Here is an 18,384-nt window from a genome sequence, read left to right on the forward strand (position 1 = left end):
GCTACACACACAGACCAACACACAACTACAAAAGGTTCACATCTACACACACAGACCAACACACAACTACAAAAGGTTCACAGCTACACAGAAAGACCAACACACAACTACAAAAGGTTCACAGCTACACACACAGACCAACACACAACTACAAAAGGTTCACATCTACACACACAGACCAACACACAACTACAAAAGGTTCACAGCTACACAGAAAGACCAACACACAACTACAGAAGGTTCACAGCTACACACACAGACCAACACACAACTACAAAAGGTTCACAGCTACACACACAGACCAACACACAACTACAAAAGGTTCACAGCTACACACAGAGACCATCGCACAACTACAAAAGCTTCACAGCTACACACACAGACCAACACACAACTACAAAAGGTTCACAGCTACACACAGAGACCATCGCACAACTACAAAAGCTTCACAGCGGTCTAGGCAACTTGCAGCGTGGCTCCTACACATTACCCCTAAGTCAGACTTTAGGCTGCAGAAGTGTAAATTCCCAGTGATTAGCCAAATGAGTCCATAATGAGAATACTCTTACGTCCAGGCTATTTCCCTACAGATGGTACCTATAGATGGTACCTACAGATGGTGCCTACAGATGGTATGTAAGGGATAATGTATAGAACGCCGGTCATTATCTGGAAATAGGTCCCGACAGGGCGAAACCAGATTAGTTCCGCCCTGAAGGGACCTATTTCCCAATAATGACCGGCGTTGTATACATTATCCTGTATCCTGCTTATTACACGGCTACTTGCCAGAACGAAAAAATAAACTCCCCAAGATATGGCTCTTTAGCCTAACCTGTTATACTTAGCAACGATCTGTTATCAAGAAATATCAGAACACTGAACTTTGGGAAGGCAAATTTAAATGAATGGAGCAGCATTCTTGAGCATTATGAAGAGCATTATGAAGAGCCGTGTAATAATATCTAATGGCCACTATTACTATTGAATTCTCTTTTTACTGCTGCTCCCATGAACATCTGGATTCATTTGAACAGTTTAGGAAGTTCACTGACAGCACAGACAAGAAACCAAACAATTCCAAATACAGACAATGAGGCACCAATGCACCAGAGAAGAGAGGGGGTGTGTGGACAGGTATGATGTGTACTGTATCTGTGTACTAACTTACCCTCCATCAGAGTGTGTGGGGACAGGTATGATGCGTACTGTATCTGTGGATTAACTCACCCTCCATCAGAGTGTGTGGGGACAGGTATGATGCATAGTGTATCTGTGGATTAATTTACCCTCCATCAGAGTGTGTGGGGACAGGTATGATGTGTACTGTATCTGTGGATTAACTTACCCTCCATCAGAGTGTGTGGGGACAGGTATGATGTGTAGTGTATCTGTGGATTAACTTACCCTCCATCAGAGTGTGTGGGGACAGGTATGATGTGTACTGTATCTGTGGATTAACTTACCCTCCATCAGAGTGTGTTGGTTTGCTGCTTTGTTGCACACAGCTGTGTGCTGCAGACTCTGGTCTGAGTGTCTCACTGTGACCTGCAGCCTCCTCTCTCTCCTGAGAGACACTCATCCTAGCAGCAGTGGGAGAGTCTCTCTGGGAATGTACATGAGACATATGCAGCTTTACCTCTTGTTTCATGTGTCACCACATACTATAGATTATAACTGTAGCTAAACATGAACCGCTATCTTTGTTTTCAGTATTCTGACAAGATGAAGAAACAGAACAAACAGAAGATGATGAAAGAAGCACAACAAACATGCAGCTGCAACTAAACAAGAATCAGTACTGTAGTATTTCTACAAGAAGAAAGAACAAATGTCTGGAATCTTGAATAGAAATGTTAAGGTGTAGGCCTATAGGCTAAAGTAAATTCCTCAGTACAGATTAAGGTCTTTGGCCATTGTAGTCTAGTTTGCTTTATGACAGTTGGGTCTGGATTAAGTGCACGGCCATGCCTATGGGGTCAGAGGTCAAGGGTAGGGACCCTAAAAGCATGTAAGCCCCACTGGCTGCTCCAGGGTTGACCCTTGACAAACCCTAAAGGTCCCTAACATACACAACACAATACACATACTCATTAAGATTTATTTTTACTACAACCATCTCTTTAATTTTTTTGGTGTATAGGCCAAGCTGATCCACTAGAAGGGGCCACATGTGCATTATAAAGGACAAAGGGAATATGAATACTGATATGAAGTTTTACCCTTTCTAGGGGCATCCTACTGGCAGACAGATCATTGTCCACACACCTGCAAGCCTCCTATGTGTCTGCCATTAACGCAACAAGAGGCCTATGCTTATGTTTTGACACTCAGGTTTCAGCCAATCAAATGACAGCATATCTAAACTGGTTGTACTGGTGATGTAGGCTACACTTTATGGGGACGCATCGGAATAAACGACTTCACAATAAAACAAATAATACGAATGACTTCGCTAATGTTATGGACAATTTCGTCACCCTAAAGTATTGGTATGGACATGTGATGTCCCTATGCAAACGCCCTTGCTGGTCACAGGCCAGCGCCTGTTGCATGCTAGCCTATCTAGTTACGCACGACGATTTTGTGCTTGATTCCATAATCTGGACCGGCAAAAGAGTGGACTAACTCGACACATTATGCAAGCCTACTATGGAGTTAAATTAAGAAATAACCCATAGTCTATTCAGTAGCCTATCTTATATTTTAATGTTAGCAAGCCCGCATTTAGCCTACTGGTTTGTTAGGGCAAGGCCTGCCTAACCTAAAGGCGGAAATCTCTCTCTGGCGAAAACTTTTCTTAAACAACGACAAGTTCATGCAACAACATTCTAATTAGTTTATTCCAAATATTCCATATACCGAAAACACAAAGTAAATGATAATATGAACACATTAAATAGTGGGTTTCTTACCTTAGGCTACAAACTGTGTGCTCTCGATACAAGACAAATTACGCTACTGACGCGGAGTCTATTTAGGCTACTTTCGCTTTTAGGCTGGCTACTTTCGCTTTTAGGCTGCCTACTTCAAAAGTCCCTCCCCTTGTCAAAAGCGATTTTGGATCGTAGCCTTAATGAAAGTTATGGTAGGCTAAATTGATTACAGTAAAATCATTGAATTTGCAGACAAAATCTCAGGGACAATTTAATAGTTCATGCTGTGTCAGTATAATATCTGTGATTTCTCTAGGCTATCGTGTGTTTAGAAGCCGATAGGCCTACTGCAGTAGATAATATTCGCACAAGGATTAAATGCAATTTAAACAGGACATTCTCTCATATGAAAATAGATTAGAAACCTGTAGATGGGAATATAACCTATAGTATATAACCAAAATAACTGGAGCTGGAAATAATGAAACTCTTTTTTACTATTTTTTTTATTTATTATTTCAGCTAGTTGGTTATGTTTGAACATGAAGATTTCCTAAAACATGCCTGAGAATAACACCAGAGCTCAAGTTTAAAATGCTACCCATTTCAAATAAATGAATGATTATGCCCATACAGAAAAAGAAAAGGGAAAAAAATATATTCACATAATGCAGCTACATCAAGTTTATATATATATATATATATATATATATATATATATATATATATATATATATATATATATATATATATATATATTCAATTAACTTATTTGCACACAGGCAGGGATTGGTGGGGTTTACAAAAAGGCTACCTTCAACTTCAAAATATGCCACTAGACCAACGTAAGGTCGTTGGAATAGCGTTTTGCAGCTTTCTCACTACAAGCATAACTAACAGCTACTACTAGTCCAAATGTAAAACGTTTGCTCTGTTTAAGTGGATTGGCAGGGACTTTTGTAACCAGTATTTTGCCGACTGACTGCATTAGTAATTTCAGATAATGAGGAAGACTTTTTCAACGCCTCTGGGGGGGACGTCTTGCTAGAAACTAACGCTATGTGGTGGAGGGGAGGAAGGCGGCCAAGAGGTAGCAGCTAGTTGGCCGGTCTACGAGGTGGTCAAAATTGCTGGTAGGTAGATCTTCATTGTATGCTGAATTGCTTTCATACAACATGTAACTCTCTACACTGGTTCCATAACAAAAACAAAGATTTTCAATAAAATACAATAAAAGATAACAGAAGTACAAATACAATAGTGAAATATGTATTAATCAATGCTGAAAATATCAAACCGTAGTAGAATATTAACTAGATAAATATATGTCTGAAATATATAGATCATGTGATCAGAATCTTCATCAAGGGTCATATGGTCATGCTTCTTAGTGTCATATATTTAAATATATTTAATTATATGCAGAAATATAAGAAAGTGGCCAATATTGAATATTTACTTATATTTTAAAATATATTGATACATATATATGTATTTAACATAGATGGAAATATATTTATTTAACATAGATGTGATTGCTAGCTGGTCTCTTCCACGGACTCTGGTGCTTGTGCAGCGTGTGGTCACTAAGTGATCTTGCACAGGGACACAGAGTCTGAATAGCCAAGCTCACACCCTACATAGAGGGGCTCAATGAATGTGGAGGTGCACAGGGACACAGAGTCTGAGTAGCCAAACTCACATCCTACATAGAGGGGCTCAATGAATGTGGAGGTGCACAGGGACACAGAGTCTGAGTAGCCAAGCTCACATCCTACATAGAGGGGCTCAATGAATGTGGAGGTGCACAGGGACACAGAGTCTGAGTAGCCAAGCTCACACCCTACATAGAGGGGCTCAATGAATGTGGAGGTGAACAGGGACACAGAGTCTGAGTAGCCAAGCTCACACCCTACATAGAGGGGCTCAATGAATGTGGAGGTGAACAGGGACACAGAGTCTGAGTAGCCAAGCTCACACCCTACATAGAGGGGCTCAATGAATGTGGAGGTGAACGTGTGCAGGTGGGTGAGTGGATCCAAGAAGACGCTGTAGAAGGACAGAGTGGCGGCTGGCCAGTCCAGAAACACTCCTGTTCTACCTCTCCTCTCAGTGTTTTTATACACCACAGCTACCCTCACTTATAGTGGAGAGTTACAATATTACTTGATGGGGGTTACAATATTACTTATTGATGGGGCACTAAATTACAATATAGGGGTCCTGACCATTTTACATAGTTGCAGTCTCACAGTTTGCCACTAGGTGACCTGACTATTCTCTTCACAAATTTGCCTTTGCGGTTTCCCTGTTTGCCACTAGGGGCACTTTTCAGCACTCTCTACACTGGTATGCCTTTACAGTTTACCTGTTTGCCACTAGGGGCAATCTTCAACACAGATACTTTCAGACAATACAGCACTCAAAGAATCTCCCATGGAAATGTGTGGGGTTTGATCAGAACACAAACATGTCATCAATACATATTCTGCCCCTTTCACCACCAAAACTTGACATGTGAATACATTGTGCCAATCATGTAGGCCTATTGTGATCTCACAGCTGGAGTGATGTTGGTGTCATGAAGCCTTGCACATGTGTGGTTCTGCCCGAAATAGATGCCTGATAAGTGCAATATGGTCGCAGAGTGGAAGGACTTTGGTTTAGGTGGTTTAATTAGTTTTCCCTTCATGGTACAGCCCTGTTTGCCACTAGAGGCACTCTTCAGCACTCTCTACACTGTCATGCCTTTGCAGTTTCCCTATTTGCCACTAGAGGCACTCTTCAGCACTCTCTACACAGGCATGCCTTTACAGTTTCCCTGTCTGCCACTAGGGGCACTCTTCAGCACTCTCTACACTGGTATGCCTTTGCAGTTTCCCTATTTGCCACTAGGGGCAATCTTCAACACAGATGCTTTCAGACAATACAGCACTCAAAGAATCTCCCATGGAAATGTGTGGGGATAGATCGAAACACAAACATGTCATCTATACATATTCTGCCCCTTCTGCTGCCAAAAGTGGACATGTGAATACATTGTGCCAATCATGTAGGTCTATTGTGATCTCGCAGCTGGAGTGATGTTGATGTCATGTCAAGTCTTGTGCTGTTCTGCCCGAAATAGGTGTTTGCCACTAGAGGCACTCTTCAGCACTCTACACTGGCATGTCTTTGCAGTTTCCCGGTTTGCCACTAGGGGAACTCTTCAGCACTCTCTACACTGGCATGCCTTTGCAGTTTCCCTGTTTGCCACTAGGGGCACTCATCAGCACTCTCTACACTGGCATGTCTTTGCAGTTTCCCTGTTTGCCACTAGGGGCACTCTTCAGCACACTCCACACTGCTATACCTTTGCAGTTTCCCTGTTTGCCACTAGGGGCACTCTTCAGCACTCTCTACACTGGCATGTCTTTGCAGTTTCCCTGTTTGCCACTAGGGGCACTCTTCAGCACTCTCTACACTGGCATGCCTTTGCAGTATACAGCTCTCCCCTAGAGCAGTGGTTCTTAAACTTTTTGTCTGGCGACCCCACAAAAAAGTATGGCGAGGTCTGGCGACCCCACTTTCTCCAAACCCATTCTAAGTCCTTACTCAAATACCCCCCTCAAACGTTAACAACTAAATCAAGCAAAAACTAGAAAGCAGTCATTTGTTTTATTTACTCCATATGAACAAGAACCGAGAAAACCAAACAATCACGATTAAACAAGTGTAGGCTGCCGCCATATCAGATCAGAGCGCTATGTGCGTAGCGCGCGCACACACAAGCATGCACACACACATACACATGCAGCATTAGGCCTACAACGTTACATTAATTTATGGCGATAACAATAACAATATTTTTTATTTACCTTTTCTGGTTTACTATCTTTAACAATTTCAATGGGAAGGGTGGGCATGCTTCCGTGAACATAGCAAGTTAATTCTAGGAGGAATGCTGCATACGGCGACACAGAGATTTTCCTCCACGGTGCTGAGCCGACATCTGTATTTTGAGATGTCGTTTCATTTTGACAGGTTTTAAGCTTTCATTCGCCAGAACATTGCCGCAAATCACACATTGTGGGTGGTTGAGGTTATCTTTAACTTGGCAAGTGAATGCATATTTCAGAAATTCTTTCTGATAAAGCCGACGCGCCGTTTTTTTTTTTTTATTCTCACCGGCCGTTAGACTTGTCCCATCTGAGGATCACGGAGGAGTAGACGCACTGGTAGATGGCACTTCCGAGCTTTTGTTCATTTTTTTAAGTAGCCACCTGTCCATTTTGGCTAGTAGGCGGTCTATGTCTTTTGTTTTGTTTTACTTAAAATAGTGGGAACAAGTTGAGTTTGCATAGTGGGAGCAGATAGTTACATTGTTTCTATCAGCGGACCATAGCCCATAGACTGAACCAGATCTCGTTGAAAGACGAAAAAAAATCTCTCTCTTCTCTTAACTGCGTGTAAATAAGAAAAAGGCAGAAAAGGCCAATATTATTTTCCTTTGTTTCACCTAATAATAATTTCAGACTGAATACAGAAAATAATTGGCGACCCCACGGAAGTTTTTGGAGACCCCATTTGGGGTCGCGACCCCTAGTTTAAGAATCACTGCCCTAGAGGCACTCTTAATATACAATGATGCAGTAACAGAAGACAAAATAATCAAGACAACCAGGCAAGGAAAATGCACATATATAGTGAATGTAATACACATGAGTATTCCAATGTGCTTCACATAAATCACAGGTTTTCAGTGCCCCCCTGGTGGTCAGTGAAGGTATTGCTGGTGGTCTCTGACCAGGCATTTTAAATGTAGTTTCAATGTTATCAATGATTGACACATTATCACACTATTTTTTTCAGTGGTGGTACCGAGGTTACTTTCTAAGTCAGTTCTGTTGTGGTGTAGCAAGATACGTTCCCTAGATATCATGCTGATGGTGTTTTAGCATTGTGTGTTTGAGTTTGAATCTCGTGAAGTTTTTTTCTTTTTTTTAGTGGTTTCATTCCTGCTCCAGTGTGTTTAGCTCCAGGCAATCAGAGTTCAAACATTTTATTTGCAAATTTTTAAACAACAAAGTTTAGCACCACAAGCATGTCATGCTATGTCATGGTGGCGTTACTCCACTGAGCCAATGACTTAACTCAGCCAGTTACGGCTCCCACACATAGTTGCGTTCCGTCAACGCATGCCAGTGGGTGTTCTAATGCAAATTACTTGAAGAACAACCGTAACTTGATTGGCTGGTGCCTTCGGTTGTTGTTCGTCGGTGCAGCAAAATTTTAAATGTTCAACGCAAGGGACGGGAGCAAAGCAATGAAATGGATCCACAATTCAGTTCTGCAACGTAAGCCCATGTAAAGTGGATGGGATGTGTCTGCAGCACTACACTGCATGCATATGTGTGTGGGAGCCATAGAACCCCAACTGTCCAAACATCCTCTCTTAAGACTGAAATGGCCAACTACTGTTACTTTGTCTAAAATTATACATTTGTGTAGGACTCAGTGGTGGGTAGAGTACTGAAAATCTATACTCAAGTAAAGTACAATTAAGCCTACTCCCTTAAAAAATTACTCAAGTTAAAGTGAAAATTCCCTTTTTGAGAAACATGTGAAAGTGAAAAAGTCTGCATTTAATTACAAGTTATCAATACAAGTTTTATTTGTATACCTTTATATTTGTAAATTGTGTGGGCAGTTATCAGGCAGCTATTGTCCTATTCAAGTTTAGATTAGATTGGATTAGATTAGATTAGATTCAATTGTATTATCATTGTGCAGAGTACAAGTACAAAGACAACAAAATGCAGTTTGCGTGTAACCAGAAGTGCAAACAAGCATGTGATATACAAAGTATAGACAAGTGATGCATAAACAGGACAAGAAATATATTGCAGTATAGACAGTCAGTATAGTATACAGTTGGATTATAGAAGGTGGTTTAGAGTCATAATGTACAGCTATGTGCAGTGTGGTAACAGTATCATTGTACCAAACAGTAACATTATAAGAGTAGTAAGAATATGTGTATGTGCAGGGTGAATTGCTATGTAAAAGTGTAATTAGGGGCTTGTCCACCTCTGTTGTCCCTGTCAAGGTTGACATGGCCGTGGAAAGTGAATGGGGAGCCATACGTTAGGTTATTTACATTACAGGAAGGGGCGGGATGTGTGTAGACAACTGCCATATAACTGATCCCATGCATTTCTATGGAGGATTCTTTGACTGCTGTCCCTCCGCTTTAGAAAGTCTTTGGTGTGACTGCTGCTATTCTCCCCTCAGGGCATGATTTCATGTTGACCACTAGATGGCACCATCCCACTGTACTGTGGGCTCAGACTGAAGAGTTTGTATGGGGCAGTGAGATCGGACCAGTTCTGTTTCTGATTCAAGTGCATGTGTGTGTTTGGTGTGTTACTGTATGTTTTTGCCCCCAAGCTTGGCTTTGTTTGTTCTGTGTTTGCCCCCAAGCTTGGCTTTGTTTGTTGCAAAAGGCACAGAAGGCATAGTGCACAGAGAAATGTTAATGACTGATATGAGTTTGTAGTCAAACAGCACAATGGCTAATATGAGTGTACAGTCAACCAGCAAAATATCAAAATAGACTGGTATCTCTCTTTCTTTCTCTCTCTCTCTTTCTCTGCCTAAAAACATTGTTTACAATTTATTAATGTATTTATTGTTTCAGAAAGAATTACTTAAGTGTGGCTTCAATCACATTTCTTAAATGATACTTATGAAATGGATGCAGCTGTTCCTATCTTAGTGTTGATACATAACTGCTGCTGTCGATGCCATTAAGCATGTTGGTATGTTTGGTCTTGACCAACTAGATCTACTTCAGCTGATGCTGTTAGATGAATAGCAGCACATCAAAGAGTGAGTGGACAGACCAGCTCCACTCTCTCTCTCTCTCTCTCTCTCTCTCACACTCACTCACTCACTCATATATTTTGATAGATATCTATACAATTACAACAACTGTATCCAAACTGTATCCAGCAAGATGGGGGTGTTGCAAGGGGATGCACACAGGCGGAACACACGACACAATAGCACCTTCCTCAAGCAACGCTTCAAAAACTGGCTCAATGTTCCGCCTCCCTCGATACTGTGCTTTACGAGGGTAAAGAGAGGATTTGGTTTTTATTTCTAATGACGGGGCAGTGTTCAGCGTACCAAAGTCATAACTGTCAGTCGCCCAGGTGCTCTCTGGGAAGTCTTTCAAAAAGTTATCAATTTCCTCTGGTATCATGCTATCTACGCCCTCCTACCGTGCTGAGGACAGAAATTCTGACTGCAGAGACACAGAGACATATTTCTCTGCAGGGATTCCCTCCAACATCCCCCATTTCTGAAAGAAATATGATTGTTGTGAAGGGGAGTAAAATACATTTGGAGTGTCTTGGTCCAATCGCACGTGTCCACACATGCTTTCACGAACGGTCCTAAATCTTCCCAAACTCCTTGTGTTTTAGCCAATGGAATGTGTGGATAAGAATTTGGATCACTGTACAATTTGCAAAGACTTTACTAGATTTTACTAATAACAATGATGGCCACTTTGATCTCATCTCATGTGGTATGTCTCTGAAACATACTGTGAGCATGGAGCGCCTCGACAACATGCCATAGTCCAGTGCAAGCACTCTGGAAATTCACTATCTGCTGGAGCCGGAATCGGAGAAAATTATTTTATTATTATATTTATCATATTTCACTACACTAAATAATATAATATAATAATATACTTGACATTACTTGTTGAAATGTTTTGTTTTAGAATTATGGGGTGATGTAGATTCATTTACGTATGAAGGAAGTTCCAACATGTCTATCATTGTGGACCAGTCACTAACCAATTTGTCTGCTGCATGTCAACCTTGTTGCTGGAAGTTAGCCTACAGGGACTACTTTCAGGTGCTGCATGATATCATTGTGCTGCTGCGCCCATGATACATTTGCAACGTTCCTTGATAATTACACTGGAACGAGAGTATAGTTCCATGTCAAATCAGCCCAGAAAATCGCCACGTTTCATTTTCGAGTAACACTTATTGCACTCTCTGACTTGTGAGGAGACTAGTGGGCAAAATGCACCACAATTCACCAGAAGTCACCACAATTGGCTAATCTGTGATAGATGCAAAGCATAAACAGTATTTTTAAGCCGCTAATGCTAATGTGAGCTCCACATTACTTCTCTGCTCGGTTGATATAAGAATTCCTATTTTTCATTAAGCTTCATGATTATTTGCATCAACATGGAAATTTGAATATCACATGTATTCAGTATTCAAGTGTGTTTACCTGTTAAAACATTACAGCAATAAACATTTGTCATAATTAATGTAATTTGTTCACACAAGCACGTGCCTAGTCCTGCACAAACACTAAACCATGCGCTGCTTCGTGCCAACCACCACTTCCTATGAATGCAGGATAACCAAAACACTCAAATAGTATTTACACAAAACTTTACTCATGGGGTGCAGCACAGGAACAATATAACAATGACACAGAAGGAGCAGAACAAAACTAGGGGTTTAAATACATAACCAGGCTAACAGGGCAACACATCTACAATATAACAATGACACAGAAGGAGCAGAACAAAACTAGGGGTTTAAATACACAGGGGTTTAACCAGGCTAACAGGGCAACACATCTAAATATGTCATAAGGAGAGAGGACACTTTATATCAAATAAGCCAGCAGGAGTTCATTTGGCCAGCAGCAATAATCTAGTCAATGACTCTGTTTGTTTGTTTGTAGAGGTTTTGTTTTGATCTTTATCGTCAATGAAGAATTAAAAGAAGTATCCTCCTGTTTGTCATGCCCCATCTACATGTCTCCATTATGTGAAAAAAGTGAACATTCAGTGTGAGAGAGAGAGAGAGAGAGAGACACCAAGTCAGCAAAAAAGAGATCAAATCTGTCTGCCTTATGCAGAGGAACGCCAGTCATAAACTCAAACAGCCCTTTGAGAGTTCATAGACATCCTCTGAGAGCTCCGCCTACAGGCCATTGGAGGGATAGACACACAGGAGCACAGAGCAAATGCCAACAACAAAAGTAGGTGTGATGGACCCAGCACAGACTAGCATCGGCGTCAGTAACAGTATAAACTAATAGTTGTGAAGTAGCTAGCATTGCCACGACTGAAAGCTGTGCTGTATTTTCACTCATGGTTTTAGGAAATCATTGTTAGATACTAGACTAAACTTCTCTGCTTGGTTAATTATGCAAAATTATTATATATTATAAAGCTTGATGGTTATTTGCATTAAAGGGGAATTGGAATGAGAATTCTACTGTATGTTCAGTGTTTAACATGAGGAAAATGTGTGTTTCCTGTTGAAATATTACAGCCATAAACAAAGTCACAAAGTGATACGGGCTCATCTTAATAATAAATAATATTTTATATAGCGCCTTTCTCAAACCCAAGGTCGCTTAACATAGTAGAAGGAAAACATAACAACAGACAGACAAACAATAACAAAACAATAACAATACAACAAGACAGGCTATGTGTATGGAGCTATGTGTTGGGTGTAGAGGAGAAGCTATGTGTATGGAGCTATGTGTTGGGTGTGGAGGAGAAGCTATGTGTATGGAGCTATGTGTTGGGTGTGGAGGAGAAGCTATGTGTATGGAGCTATGTGTTGGGTGTAGAGGAGAAGCTATGTGTGGAGCTATGTGTTGGGTGTAGAGGAGAAGCTATGTGTATGGAGCTATGTGTTGGGTGTAGAGGAGAAGCTATGTGTGGAGCTATGTGTTGGGCGTAGAGGAGAAGCTATGTGTATGGAGCTATGTGTTGGGCGTAGAGGAGAAGCTATGTGTATGGAGCTATGTGTTGGGCGTAGAGGAGAAGCTATGTGTATGGAGCTATGTGTTGGGTGTAGAGGAAAAGTAGGTAATTTGTTCCCACAAGCACTACAATATATATACATAATAATCATGTATTAACGTTTTCATTTATTTTAAGCAATTTGCCTTTCAGTCAGAAGAATATGACTGTCGTCGCTCATAATTATTGGACATAATATACATAAACATACATAAGTGTTGTGTTGCTAAAATAACGACTAGTCTCAACTTTCAATGCATCAACTCAGCCGTTTATATCCGGAAACAAAACAAACAGCGCACACCTACGGCCTTTCAGTGTCAAATTGTTGTGCCCGTTCCAGGCGGGCGTTGTGTGTGTCAACATCTGGCCCGTGTACCACAATGTCGTCCAAATAGGCCATGGTACCGGGGCAGCCGGCAAAGATTGTGGACATGATCGGAGCGGTACATGAGCGGTACAGGCCAGAAATGGGTGATAAAAGCCGTCAGGTTCCGACTCTCTGGGTGCAGAGGGATTTGTAGGTAGCCCTGATGTAAGTCCAACTTACTTAAAAAGTGGGTTGTGAGTTCTTCTGTCGTCGGGAGAGGGTACTTATCAGGCACCACTGCCTTGTTGAGGTCGACGCAGACTCTCAGCACCGGACTTCTTCCTGGCGAGGACGAGGTTGGACACCCACGGAGAGGCATCAATGGGTTCTATGGTGCCATCAGCCTGGAGGTGTTGGAGCTCCTGTGTAACGCCGTCCTGCAGAGCCAGGGGAACGCCGAAGGGGCTGGACCACGGGAGGCATGCTGTGGTCCAGGAGTGGTTTGTGTGTGAATGAGGTGAGGCACCCAAGGCCATTGGACAGCTCAGGCCGGCTTTGTTGCCAAGGGGAACCCACTTGTATAGCATTCGTGTTAGTAGTATACTGCCTTGCACAACAGACAGACTGAAGAAGTCATTTGTCCCCAGGGCCATTGAACTGTCCAGTATAGTACAGTATAAGTATATATACTCGTTTGATCCCGTGAGGGAAATTTGGTCTCTGTATTTATCCCAATCCGTGAATCATCTGAACACACACAGCACACAGTGTACACACAGTGAGGTGAAGCACACACTAATCCCGGCGCAGTGAGCTGCCTGCATCAACAGTGGCGCTCAGGGAGCAGTAAGGGGTTAGGTGCCTTGCTCCTTGATCAGCCGTGCCTACTGGTCGGGGTTCGAACCGGCAACCCTCCGGTTACAGGTCCGAACCAGTAGGCCACGGCTGCTCCAATGTTCAATGCTTCACTTAAGGGAAGAGGAGAGATAGACTTCTCCGCATAGTCTGTCTACCTCTCCGCCCTCTCCATGTTTGGGTACTGTCTGTCCACTAGCCACATTTTACCACTGTCTTTCTGCCTCACTGTTTGGATGCTATATTAGCACATAACCCCTCCCTCCATGCCACCTTGCCTACTCTCTGATATGTCCATATTTATTTTATGCTGGTCTCTAGACTTTATTCTTGCACTGTTGCACTGTTGGACTTACTCATTTGCACCATCACCATGACACTCACTCACACAGAGCACCTTACCCTACTATGCACAGAGAATCACAGGCTCAGTCCCTGCCTCAGTCATTGCAAGTGCCTCTTGATTAATCACCCACTCTGTGGATACTGATTTTAGAATTGATTTAGATTAAGTGTTATTTAGTATAATTTGTATTTTAGTATATTCTTTATCTTCTACTGTCCTTATTGCTTAGTTGTGTTTTTATATTATATACTTTTAATTACTTTGTTCTGCTGTTAGTAAATGTGTCTGTGATGTCTGTATGCTACTGAGACCTTGAATTTCCCCTTGGGGATCAATAAAGTATCTATCTATCTATCTATCTATCTATCTATCTATCTATCACACACACACACACACACACAGGTATACTTATGCACACAATCCAATCAGTTGATATTGATGTGTTTTATTTTAACAGGAGAAAATGGGATTATTATTTCCAAAACCATCACCTCCACCATCTGATCCAAGTAAGCATCCAATACGTTGAAGGCCCAAACAAATTCACAAAATCACGGTAGACACAGCACAAACCATGTTATCTGATTGGTCTTCTGTGTTTTTCAGTGATGTAAACTGGCTGGTGTGAAATCAACTGTAGTCAAGATCATCTTCAGAAACTGTAATGTATCATCTTCACTGTCTATTGCTTCGTAATCGTTAATGAGTTTGTTGTGAAATGGAACACATTTCTTCATATTCAGAGAGTTGAACCGGACTAACCTTAAGCATATTGTATATGTTTTTATAGGGCTGCACAATTAATCGAATTTTAATCACGATCACGATTTTGGCTTCCCACGATCAAATTTGCGTGATCGAGCGATATTTCAAATGCGTGCTCTACCCATAGAACCAACCTGGCAACCCATAGAACGCTCCGCTACAAAACAAATCAAGCGCTCCTTAAACCTGTCTGACCATGTGCCTGCATGCAGCCTACCAATGACAGCTGTTCCCTGCACTGCTCAGCCTGATGCACTGTGGACTAGTGACATTATGTTAACTATTAGTAATGCTAGTTAGACTATACAATAAACGACGATCAAAAATCAAATGTGTGGCACAGCAGAAGGCCAAGAGCTTGTCCCTCGAAGCGGATCATCCATTGTTCGAAAATATTTCGGATTTCAGGCAAGTTAAGTTAACCAAAAATATAAGCAAAGCAGGGCTCTCAACTCATACCGTGAAACACATCACATGACGTAAACCACACATGCCTTTTTTATCACGTTAACTTTTAGTCCTTGTTTGCTTCCTCCGATAGCCTATACTGTAATAAGAGTTGAGCTAACGACGAGATCCGTGAATTTCATTCATGTATTTTATAAGCTACATGTGCAACCTACAATGCATATGCGTTTCAAGACAGCCTACTCAAAACGAGTGAAAAATAATGAAAATGTAGCCTACACGTCAGTGTTTTACATATCAACGAATGACTAAACCAGGGGTGTCCAAACTGCGGCCAGCCATGCACTTTAATCCGGCCCGCCGAGCATTTATTAGTTTATCATAGGCCGCTCGCTATTTTTTCCCAGCGATAGACGACGTTGTGGTTAACTTTAGGCTACTGCAAACTGCTTTACACTCTTCTTAGAGAACGTTTACAATGTTAATGTCAAAACAGCTTGTCATATCGAGATACATAGTATCTCCATTGCAGCAGATCTAACTACGTTATGCTAGACCATTTAATTGGGGACGCATTTAAGCGTGGGAGAGAGGGCGATGGCCACAGTAGTTCCAACTACTGACCATTTATAAACTGTGAGAGGGCACAGCCATAGGCACAACACTAGCCACAGGCTATATTTGAGTGGAGCTGGCAAAGAGTCTTAAAGTGACAGTGCACCATTTATAAATGAATTAAACAGCATCAAATTAACAGTATTTCTTAAGAAATTAATTTTCTACAACAACCGATTTTCAAAACCCAATGTGGCCCTTCAGTCAAAAAGTTTGGACACCCCTGGACTAACGATTACAGTAAACTCATGAACACGAAGCAGAGCTTAAGTGGCTAATGGGGAGCGTTGGGAGGATTCCCGGTGGGCGTTTTCCCAAATATTAACAAAGTAGCACGCACAAAACATTTGTTTGGAAGTTGTTTGGAAGTTTGGAAGTCGCAGTCAAATCTATATTTGCAGTAATTTAGGGGAGTAAATGTGAGGGGAAGAATTTGGGTGAGCCAGATAGCAAGTCCAATATGTTTAGGGAAAAAATATTTTTGTCAGTAAAATTAATTAATAATCGTGATAAATAATCGTGATCTCAATATTGATCAAAATAATTGTGATTATCATTTTGGTCATAATCGTGCAGCCCTATGTTTTTATATAGTCAAAACAATGAGAAGAAGAAGAATTTGAGGAAACTTTAACTTAGGAACCCTGCTGTTGAGCATCTCCGCATCCTTGTGATTGGCCCTGTTGGAGCCGGAAAGTCCAGCTTCATCCAGTCTATAAAGGGCATCTTCCTGGACAGGATGATCAATGCATCTGGCACAGTGGAGGCAACTGGTGGCTCAAGCTTTACTAAGAGAGTGAGACAGTTCATGTGTATTCAGTGCATTTAGTAGACATGCAGCAGTGTTGTATTGATGTAGTGGTCGAGTTAAATCTAGTAATCCTGTGTGTTTGTTGATGTTATTAGTATATGACTAGCGAATTTAAAGATGAATGTGGAAGGAATCTGCCGTTTGTCATCAGTGATGTCATGGGGCTGGAGAATAAAACGGATTCTGGAATACGGCCTAGTGACATCATCAAGGCTTTGGAAGGTCACATCAAAGAGGGCTACAAGGTACAACTAAGGGCTGACACAAACTTACAAATGAGACAAATATATATGGTATACTAAGGGGCATTTTAGTGACTCTCTCTCTCTCTCTCTCCCTCTCTCTCTCTCTCTCTACCTCTCCCTCTCTCTCTCTCTCTAGTTTAATCCTGTAGCATCATGCTCTGAACAACATTACAACAGCTCCCCAACTCTGAATGACAAAGTCCACTGCTTGGTGTTTGTCATTCCAATACACAACTTCATAGTTAATGGTTATGTGGACAATGTCCTCATGAAGATGATGCAAAATACAGGGTGCTTGCGCAAGTCTTGAAAGTCTTAATAAGTATGGAATTTTGAAACACTGTTTTCCAGACCTTGAAAAGTCTTGAATTTTGTGTGAAAGTCTTAATAAAGTATGGAAAAAATGTATGGTAGAATCTTACAGTATGCTCAAAGGCATTGTGAAATGAGAAATAGGAAGGTAGGCTATAAAACTATAATTTTACTAACTGGTCACGTACTGTATTAGCCTAATGGAATGATATCCAATCAACGCTTGCTTAGCCTAGTCTGGCACCTTTTCGTCACTGCTGAGGTCTATTGACACATAACCACCCCTAGGAGTCAACAGAAATGGGTCGTTGCGTGTTTTCGAATTTATGGCTGGATTTGAATTTAAATGAAATTAAAAATTAGAGTCTTTGCCATACAGTGCAGTTTATTTTTTGTTCTAACCAAGTGCGCTAGGTAAAATGTATGCACTTTTGTGAGTGTTGTGATACAGCTTGTTCAGAAGTTAAAATGAGATAACATAAAGATATGTTCAGACATTTTAAGGACAGAAAAAATGAGATGTGAGTGAGACTGAATTCTACATACATTCATCCATCCATTCATGTTTTTTTATAGATAGTTTGGTAACACTTTACTTGACGGGTGAGTTTTTAACACATTCATAGCAGCTATCATAAACTTCACATAAAGCATTCATGACTGTTTCATGAGACATGACTCAACATTCATACCAAACCTTTCATGAATGTGGAGGACAGAACGACGACAACTCGTCAAAATAAAGGTCCATCAATCGCAAAGCAGCATTGCCGTTTTTGTTCCAAACCTCTTACCTGACCATGTCACATCTGAGTCAATGGGCTAGTCCAGTGCCAAAAAGACAGAACATGGTCAAGCAAATAATTTTTGTTTCATAAAAATGTATTTGTTTTATTATGTAACCTTTGCAGATAATTTCTCATCTTTTGCTACTGGGAATGTCCAACCATTCCAGGTTACACAAATACAACTCGAATGTAGGCTAGTTTGCCTCCCA

General features: G+C 41.2%; 1 protein-coding gene and 1 long non-coding RNA gene across 4 annotated transcripts in view; one reads left to right on the forward strand and one right to left on the reverse strand.

Annotated features, from left to right (window-relative positions):
• The window catches only part of LOC143116950 (uncharacterized), a 99,013-nt gene extending 96,031 nt beyond the window's left edge, over positions 1-2,982 (reverse strand). Inside the window, exons 1-2 of the mRNA XM_076278360.1 lie at positions 2,916-2,982; positions 1,467-1,606 (exon numbers count right to left, since the gene is read on the reverse strand). Coding sequence (XP_076134475.1) covers positions 1,467-1,582 — 116 coding nt within the window. The 5' untranslated portion in view covers positions 1,583-1,606; positions 2,916-2,982. The remainder of the gene's footprint in view (positions 1-1,466; positions 1,607-2,915) is intronic.
• An 11,624-nt stretch (positions 2,983-14,606) lies between these two features.
• Positions 14,607-17,355, forward strand: LOC143137612 (uncharacterized). Of its 3 annotated transcripts, XR_012990035.1 has the most exons (5): positions 14,611-14,740; positions 14,838-14,892; positions 16,614-16,815; positions 16,926-17,075; positions 17,212-17,355. It is a non-coding gene; the product is annotated as an uncharacterized LOC143137612 (long non-coding RNA). The 3 variants fall into 3 exon arrangements; XR_012990034.1 differs by having other exon boundaries at positions 14,607-14,740; positions 16,614-17,075; XR_012990037.1 differs by having other exon boundaries at positions 14,607-14,740; positions 14,872-14,892; positions 16,614-17,075.
• Positions 17,356-18,384: the final 1,029 nt, after the last annotated feature.

Source organism: Alosa pseudoharengus, unplaced genomic scaffold (genome assembly GCF_046254945.1).
Source record: "Alosa pseudoharengus isolate Yale_2024_CS ecotype anadromous, Long Island Sound unplaced genomic scaffold, YU_APseudo_1.1 YU_APseudo_1.1_scf_1, whole genome shotgun sequence".
NCBI classification, from domain to species: Eukaryota; Metazoa; Chordata; class Actinopteri; order Clupeiformes; family Clupeidae; genus Alosa; species Alosa pseudoharengus.